General features: G+C 48.8%; 1 protein-coding gene across 1 annotated transcript in view; it reads right to left on the bottom strand.

Moving 5' to 3' along the window:
* RNF213 (ring finger protein 213) overlaps positions 1–8,693 on the bottom strand; it is a 116,976-nt gene that overhangs the window by 56,690 nt on the left and 51,593 nt on the right. Inside the window, exons 19-23 of the mRNA XM_023511175.1 lie at positions 7,764–7,937; positions 7,255–7,404; positions 2,707–3,293; positions 1,773–1,938; positions 588–805 (exon numbers count right to left, since the gene is read on the bottom strand). Of these exons, the coding sequence (XP_023366943.1) occupies positions 588–805; positions 1,773–1,938; positions 2,707–3,293; positions 7,255–7,404; positions 7,764–7,937 (1,295 nt within the window). The remainder of the gene's footprint in view (positions 1–587; positions 806–1,772; positions 1,939–2,706; positions 3,294–7,254; positions 7,405–7,763; positions 7,938–8,693) is intronic.

Consider the following 8,693-nt stretch of genomic DNA (forward strand, 5'->3'; position numbering starts at 1 on the left):
TGGCGCCTTAGCTGGTTGAGCCACAGGCACCAAGCCTTTTCTTTTAGTCTTATTCCATATGTTTTGTACCATAGTTTTTTCTTGCCTATAATGTAATTGTGTATCCCATTTTCTGACAACAAGATGGACAAAAGAATTTCCATTTATAAAGAAAAACTTTCTGTTTATTTATTTATTTATTTTGAGGCAGAGCCTTACTTTGTTGCCCTCGGTAGAGTACCGTGGCATCACAGCTCACAGCAACCTCAAACTCTCGGGCTCAAGTGATCCTCTTGTCTCAGGCTCTGGAGGAGCTGGGACTACAGGTGCCTGCCACAACGCCCAGCTATTTTTAGAGACAGAGTCTCTCTGGCTCTAGCTCAGGGGCTCTGGAACTTGTAAGCTCAGATGATCCACCTGCGTTGGCCTCTCAGAGTGCTGGGATTATAGGTGTGAGCCACCAGAGACAGGCCCTGAAAAACTTTTTAACATTACTGTCGACGGGTATGCACAAGCCTATACCGTACTGCTGTGCCCCACGTGCTTCTCCCCTACTGCAGCTAAAGCAGTGCTTCACTCACCAGCTTTGCACCCAGAAGAGTACTTACCAGTTTAGTAGGCAGGTGCTGGTCATTGTCCAGAGCCTTCCACAGGTCTTCCAGATGTTCCATGAACACACGGAAACCTGCTTTCGAGTCCAGCTTATACAGCAGAGGGGCATAGCCCTGCACGGCATCGTGGAAGCAGGCCACCCGGTCCACATCTATGTCATTCTCGCCTGCCGAGATGGAGGCCAGGTCCACAAACACCTTCAGCTCCGTGATGCCTGGGGAGGAGAGCAGAGGGCAGCACGGGGCCTTTCCACGAGGGCACAAGGCTCCGTCCTGGATGTCATCTTTAGTGATGCTATAAATAGATGTTCAACGAGTTTTTAAGGTTTTATCTGCTTTCTGCTTTCAATAAGAATCTAGGTGTGTGGTGGCAGGCCTATATATAGTCCCAGCTCCTTGGGAGGCTGAGGCAAGAGAATCGCTTAAACCCAAGAGATTAAGATTGCTGTGAGCTGTAATGCCAAAGCACTCTACTGAGGGTGACATAGTGAAAAAAAAATAAAAGAGAGATAATTCTTGAGCTAATTATTAATCAAAGGAGGTGCATCAAACTGATCAAACTGGACAAAGAGGCCAAGTGTGGTGGCTCACACCTCTAATCCCAGCACAGTGGAGGCTGAGGCAGGAGGGTGGCATGAGCCAGGCACTGTAGGCTACAATGAGTTATGAGTAGACCACTGTCCTCCAGCCTGGGCCACAGACTAAGATCCTGTCTCAATACAAACAAACAAACAAAAAAAAGGACAAAGAGCCAGAATAGCCTCTGAACCCCTCAGCCCCAAACTCACACCGGCGCCCACCTGCCCTCCACCCTGCCCTTCTTTCCTCCCTCTCCTTCTCCCCTCTGAATGGTCGTCAAAGGCTCCTAAGCTACAGCACTAAGAAGGCTGCTGTAAATATACAGCATTAATGCAGGTGCTGGGACAGAGTCTCTCCACAGGCAAGAGCTCTTTGTTCAACCAAAAGGAAAAGCTGAAGGGCACAGATTGTTAAGACAATGACTCTAAGTCGTTCACAGCACCTGAGAACTGCCGAGTGGGGGTGACCTCGGCCAGCGTCAGCAAGCCACAGCAGCACTCTACCTGAAGAACACACATGTGACCAAGGGGCTGCATGTCCCAAAGTCCAGGGACATCACACGGAAAACCACCTGGAAACCCCCTGCAGACCCCTGGCGTTTACCTCCCAGTGCCTCCTTCACCCAGCCGATAAACTCCTTCCTCAAGGTCAGCGCCTCCAGACACTCGTACCGCTCTGGGCTGATGCCCTGCAACCTCTTCTTGGCTTGGATAAGCTGCTGGTTGATCTGGACCAGTTTCTCATGGCGAAAGTCGTTGAAGTTCTCGGTCTGCAAGGCAAAGTTACAGTGTGGACTGGAGTCGTTGCACGCAAACCCAGAGTCTGCGAGCACCAGTACCAACAATCCGACAGCCCATCCCTCTGTGGGCTCCTGGACCTGCGGCCGCCGCAGGGGTTCACCTGTTCCTCTGTACCTGACACCGCTGACACTCATGTGGATGTCAAGACCCATTCCTCACAGTACCCTGCCCGCTGCGTGTTATCCTTTCTGCTTCATCAACCAAGAAACAGGCCTGCAGTGGTCACTCGCTCAGAGACACACTGCTGGGATTTAAGTGAGTGTCTGATTCCAAACTTTCCTGGTAACCTTTACTCACTTTCATACTGTTAGAGTACATCGAACAGAGGCGTACGTACCTTATAAATGCTCACCTAAAAACAGAAAGCAAAAGACTCACTGCTTAACTCTGACAGAAACAACTTGTCCTTCACTGCTTCTCAAGAGCACTAGGAGATGTGACTGGCTAGCCAGCAGAGTAACCTAAAGAGATCCAATTCACTCTACAAGTATCTCATTGCTAAGAAAGGATTGTTGCCCCTTCCTGAATTCTTGATCTTCACACCGACCTGAGGTGAGTGAGTGTGAAGGTGAAAGTGAAGCCCATAGCACATTCAGGCCTTAAGTGCAGCAGAAGCAGGAGCCCTGAAGGAAGCTGTTTGTCACCCCAGGCAGCGTTTAGAGCCAGAAGCCCGCACCTCCCCAGGAGGCTGCGGTAGGGGCCCACCCCTACTCCAGAGTCCCCAGCTAATCACTCACAAAGTGTAATAAAGTGTGAAGCACACTGAAGTCACCGGTCAGTCCCAGAATCTCTTTGACCTTCAAGATGACCTTGGCTGAGCGGACAGCCTGGTGCAGGTTATGGTATTCCTTGATCTGCTCGACTCGCTCCGGGATCCAATCCTTTTGGACCTGGCTGTGCACAGCACACATGGTCTCGAGCTCTGTAAGCAGTGCACTGTATTTATTCACAAAGTCCTTGAAGATAACATCGATTTCTGCAAAGGTGACCTCTCCTGATTTCAGATCCCTATAAAACTGAGTAAAGTTCTTATAACAAGGATGATACAGATAATCATGCGTCTCTTCCAGCCCCAGCAGTCGCCCTTCTGATTCTTCCTCAAGATTACTCAGTAGCTTTGCAGCAGCTTCCCAGAAGATCTGGAAGGTGTGGCTGTCTTTCAGCACGTCTATGTTTTTAGCCATTTCTTGGATCTGGGGGCTCAAATGGTAATGTGTTGTGCCTTGTAGAGGTGAGGTGGTGGGTGGCGTCACAGTCATGGCCTCATTTAATCTCTTGCTGCTGAGGTCCTCCGAATGTCTCTGTGCGATCTCTCCAACATCCACTTGAGAAAGAGTAAGAACACAGCAGAAGTCAAAGCTCTGTGACAACAGCCTTTAACTTTACTTTCCCAGTATTTCCTCTCCTCAGTTCTCTAAGGAAACCCAAGTGAACATAGCTCAGTGAGAATCCAAAGGTCTCCCCTTTCCTCAGGCTCGGTCATCAATCTTCCTGACAAAGAAAACGTCCTACCTCTAGGTAGAGACGACGGTTTGGAAACATGCATCTCTTTATCTCTTGCCCAAATCTCACCCCAATGACAGAACAGAAATGTTTTCTAAAAAGTCAAAAACCAGCAAGGATGAGAAGAGGAGCAGAAAAGAACAGCAATGAAATGTGGGAATTTGAAAACAAGCTGTTCCAGCGGTGAGTGACGTTGGTCCTGAGAGCACAGAGTGCTCAAACCACAGTGGGGAAGACAGAGAGTCAGCAGGCTCCCTCAAAGCACAGACACTGGTCGCACAGGTCACTGGAAACTAGGAGGTGACACTGAAACAAGGAGGACTGGGCACGGTTGGCCGTGTCCACCTCACTGTGACGCAGCAGGTAGACGCCCCTCCTCCACCCTGGCATGCGGCACGTGGTTTATTTTCTAGAGAGAATAATACAGAGGGTTCCCTGGATTGGAAGTCACAGATACATGATGGAAAAAAGGCATTTCCAGACACAACTCTTCCTAGAAAGGAAACAGAGGCCATGTACCACCATCAAAGGGACAGGAAAGGGCAGGGTGCAGAGCACAGGTGGTGGGGAGAGCCCCACTGAACACTCGAGATGCAGAGGTTGGGCCTGTGCTTCTCCTCCTTGGCTCCCAGAAACCTGGCACTAGACCTTTACCCTCCAGGCAGAGAATGGGCATCTGACCAGCCCAAGAGAGGAGGCCCCAAGACACACCCAGCTACAAGGCCAGGCCATGGGCCCACGGGGCAGCTCCCCACCCAGAACCCAGCTCAGGCCTGCAGAGCTCTAAGCCCACTTATTAGGGCTTTCTGTTAATTAAAACTAACAAGAATTTCCAGACATAGGAAGAAAGTCAAAACAAAGCAGCAGATGAAAGCCACTTGGAAGAAACAGAACTCTGCACGGCCTCTGGAGAAGCATGAGCGTGTCAGAGAGCTGGGCCACTGCAGCCGTGGACAGCGCCGGTGATGCTGGAAAGGTCATGCAGAGAAAAAGGGTCTCTTTAGATTAAATTGTACAGAGGGCACCAAAAAATGTATACAACTGCGAGAAAGGAAACGTGTGTTAAATTTGTAATGCTCGGCTCGGCGCCTATAGCTCAACCGGCTAAGGCGCCAGCCACGTACACCTAAGGTGGCGGGTTCGAATCCCCAGCCTGGACCCGCCAAACAACAATGACGGCTGCAACCAAAAAATAGCCAGGTGTTGTGGCGGGCGCCTGTGGTCCCAGCTACTTGGGAGGCTGAGGCAAGAGACTCGCTTGAGCCCAGGAGTTGGAGGTTGCTGTGAGCATGATGCCACGGCACTCTACCCAGGGGGACAGCTTGAGGCTCTGTCTCAAAAAAAAAAAAAAAAAAAAAAAATTTGTAATGCTCAAGTCACGCCGGCTTCTGCAATTACAAGTAAGCAAATGAGGCTGGTATGCATCTGTGGTTATCTGTATATACTGAATATTACAATGTTGTTTTTTTTTTTTGAGACAGAGCCTCAAGCTGTCCCCCTGGGTAGAGTGCCGTGGCATTATAGCTCACAACAACCTCCAACTCCTGGGCTCGAGCGAGTCTCCTGCCTCCCCCTCCCAAGTAGCTGGGACCACAGGCACCCGCCACAACGCCCGGCTATTTTTTGGTTGCAGCCGTCATTGTTGTTTGGCGGGTCCGGGCTGGATTCGAACCCGCCACCTTAGGTGTACGCAGCTGGCGCCTTAGCCAGTTGAGCTATAGGCCCCGAGCCTGAATATTACAATGTTAATGCACTTTCTAGCCTTTGGTAAAATATGTTTATATTTTTTGGCACCCTCTGTATACATGAGGGCTGAAATTAAAAATTTAATGGACAGTTTGGAAGACCAAGTTAGTTCTGAGGAAATCTCTCAGCAAAGCAAAAAACAGAGATGGAAAATAGGAGGAAAATTTATAAAAGTCAAATGACCATTCTACGAGGTCCCATGGCCAGTGAATTCCAGCAAGAGAAAAAAATAATTAAATAATTCCAGATAATTTCTCAAGAGCTCAGACTTCCCGGGACTTAGATGTCTGGATTAGAAAGACCTGCCCACTGATGCCCAACACAGCAGATGAATGCCATGGCGCACTGGAAAGTCTGGGCAACTAGGGACAGAAACATCCCGAGAGCTTTCAGGGGGAGACAATATTCCACATTCAAATGGCTGATCTCGGAGGAGGCCAGACATGCGTAGGCATGCAAGGACACAGGAAAGTGACAGAAGATATGGCAGGGACAAACACGGCAGGGACAAAGAGCCAGCAAGGGAGATGTGGAGAGGCAGAGGTGGTCCCCAGGAGGGGGAAGACCTGCGGGCCGCATCTCAAGTCCAGTTTTAAGAAATTATTTCTTGAAGTCCTAAGAGATTATCTTGAGGGGAAATGCAGGCAGTTGGTCGAGTTTGGGGTTAAATTAGAAATAAAAACAATGAAAACAAAGCAAATAACAAGAAATGTAACTCTACAGAAAACAGTTTGTGTAAGAAATGCAAAAGGATCCTGCTCTAATTCCTGGCTCACCCATGAACACTGTATTTACGCAATCAGGATGATTTAAACCCTGAATCTCGAGCCACCTCAAATTATAATATAACGGGGAGTCGTGGGTTGATGGGAAGGTTCTGTGTACAGGGCACAGATTGGAAATGCAGAGATCTAAGCCCTCAACTTCCACAACAATAACTAATGCTGACACCAGAAAATCGGGGAGACATTTACATATTTAGAGACATGGCAGAAAACACCAAAAAGATGACTCTAAAACAAGTGAAAATTACTCTCTGGCAAATATACATACAGCTTTGTTTTGTTTTGTTTTGTTTTTTGTAGGGACAGAGTCTCACTTTATTGCCCTTGGTAGAGTGCTATGACTATACAGCTCACAGCAACCTCCAACTCCTGGGCTTAGGCGATTCTCTTGCCTTAGCCTCCCGAGTTGCTGGGACTACAGGCGTCCGCCACAACACGTGGCTATTTTTTTGTTGCAGTTTGAACCCACCACCCTCAGTATATGGGGCAGGCACCCTACCCACTGAGCCACAAGTGCCACCCAGCTTTGTTAAAATTTTTTTAAAGACTTCTGTCCACACAGGGTCCAGTGGCTCATGCCTATAATCCCAGCGCTCTGGGAGGCTGAAGCAGGAGGATCCCTTGAGCTCAGGAGTTATAAACCAGCCTGAGCAAGAGCAGACCCCCTCTCTACTAAAAATAGAAAAACTAGCTGGGCGTTGTAGCAGGTACCTGAAGGTCTAGCTACTGGGGAGGCTGAGGCAGGAGGATCTCTTGAGCCCAGGAGTTTGAAGTTGCTATGAGCTGTGACACCACGGCACCTTACCCAGGCAACAAAGCAATACTGTAGCCAAGGAAAAAAAAGCCTTCCCTGCAAAATACGGCTCTGCTGCCAGTCCCACTTTTACTGTTCTCCTCTCATCCGTAGCCCCTTTTGTTTATGCCAGTTCTTGCTTTTTTTTTCTTTTTTTCTTTTTTCTGAGACAGAGTCTCACTGTGTTGCCTTCAGTAGAGTACCTTGGCGTTACAGCTCACAGCAACCTCAAACTCTTGGGCTTAAGCGATTCTCTTGTCTCAGCCTCCCAAGTAGCTGGGACTACAGGCGCCCACCATAATGCCTGACTGTATTTTTTTTTTTTGCACTTGTCATTGCCATCCAGCTGGCCCGGGCTGGGCTCGACTCCTCCAGCCTCGGCGTTATGTGACCAGCACCCTACCCACTGAGCTACGGACACTGCCCCGTTTATGCCAGTTCTGAAGCACTGACACTACCTTGTACCAGATGCTTCACGTTCTCAAACAACTCCAGGAGGCTACTGACGTGTCCTCTCTCTCTCTGCAGGAAAAGCAGTTCCTTCTTTCTCCAATCCAGAACTTCCTTCATGTTGCATTTTTTCTCCTGGGGTGAAAGAGTTTTCTTCTCTGGAAAACAACACAAGAAAGTGACCCAACAGATAAACGCCATTTCCCGTGGCATCCCGTGTCTTCTCCACCTTCACTGCTATGAGGATGTAGCTGTTCTCATACGACCACTGGATGCCAAGTCACGTGCTCAGCGTCAAGGAAGAAAAACAGAGCAGGAGCTCTTGGTTTTCCATCATTTTATCACTTTCCCATGATTTCCCTAAGATTTAGAAACCAATCCCTACCAACTTACTGGCAAGAGCTACTCATTACAAAGGCTAAGAAGATCGCGTCTTTACAAAGTACACAGACACAAACAACTCTTGTCCTTGCAATTCCTCAGCCGCCAGAAATGCGCACCTCAAACCGACACTTACTTAGTTGCCAGATGTCAAGAAACTGTTTTTCATGCTTCATAATCAGCTCCAGTTGTCCAACTAAAACCTCCCCACTGACGAGGTCACCAGCAACTTTTGTGACCACAGAGTCAGCAGCGGCCATCAGCTTCTTGCTGTCCTCCGTGATGTTCACTAGTATCTTCTCATCAGATCCTGGTGAATTGCGAGCAGTTAGAATAGTGGACTTCCCACCTCTTGCCCCACCATTGCTAACGTGGGAATTCCCAATAACCTCGTTTTGATCCAACTTCTGCAAACACAAGCCCGAGTCGGTCAGCACATCCAGTTTCAGCAGGGACTGAATAACAAGATGGGCTTATGGGGCCACTCGTACAGCACACAGACACAAGCGCAGCAACGCCACACTCGGCATGTCCGAGCTGTCTCACAGAACTTGCAATGTGAATTTGGGGATCAATTGAGAGGGCAGAATTTTTAAACATGCTTCATTTAAACACCAAAAGATTTCTGTACCAGTAATATTAGAGTCATACAGTATTAGGAGAACTTACGAAGCACATCTCTATCAGTAAAAACAAATCCAGGCCGGGCATGTGGCTCACATCTGTGATCCCAGCACTCTGGGAGGCCAAGGCAGGTGGACTGCTTGAGCTTACGGGTTTGAGACCAGCCTGAGCAAACATGCGACCCTATCTCTACTAAAAATAACACAAAAACTAGCTGAGTGTTATGGTGGGCACCTGTAGTCCAAGCTACTCGGGAGGCTGAAGCAAGAGGATCATTTCAGCCCAAGAGTTTGAGGTTGCTGTGAGCTGTGACACCACAGCACTCTACCCAGGATGACAGAGTGAGACTGTCTCAAAAATAAACAAACTGGCTTGGCGCCTATAGCTCAACCGGCTAAGGCGCCAGCCACGTACACTTAAGGTGGCGGGTTCGAATCCCCAG

Source organism: Otolemur garnettii, unplaced genomic scaffold, assembly GCF_000181295.1.
Source record: "Otolemur garnettii isolate 467f Iridium unplaced genomic scaffold, OtoGar3 scaffold00018, whole genome shotgun sequence".
Taxonomy (NCBI): Eukaryota; Metazoa; Chordata; class Mammalia; order Primates; family Galagidae; genus Otolemur; species Otolemur garnettii.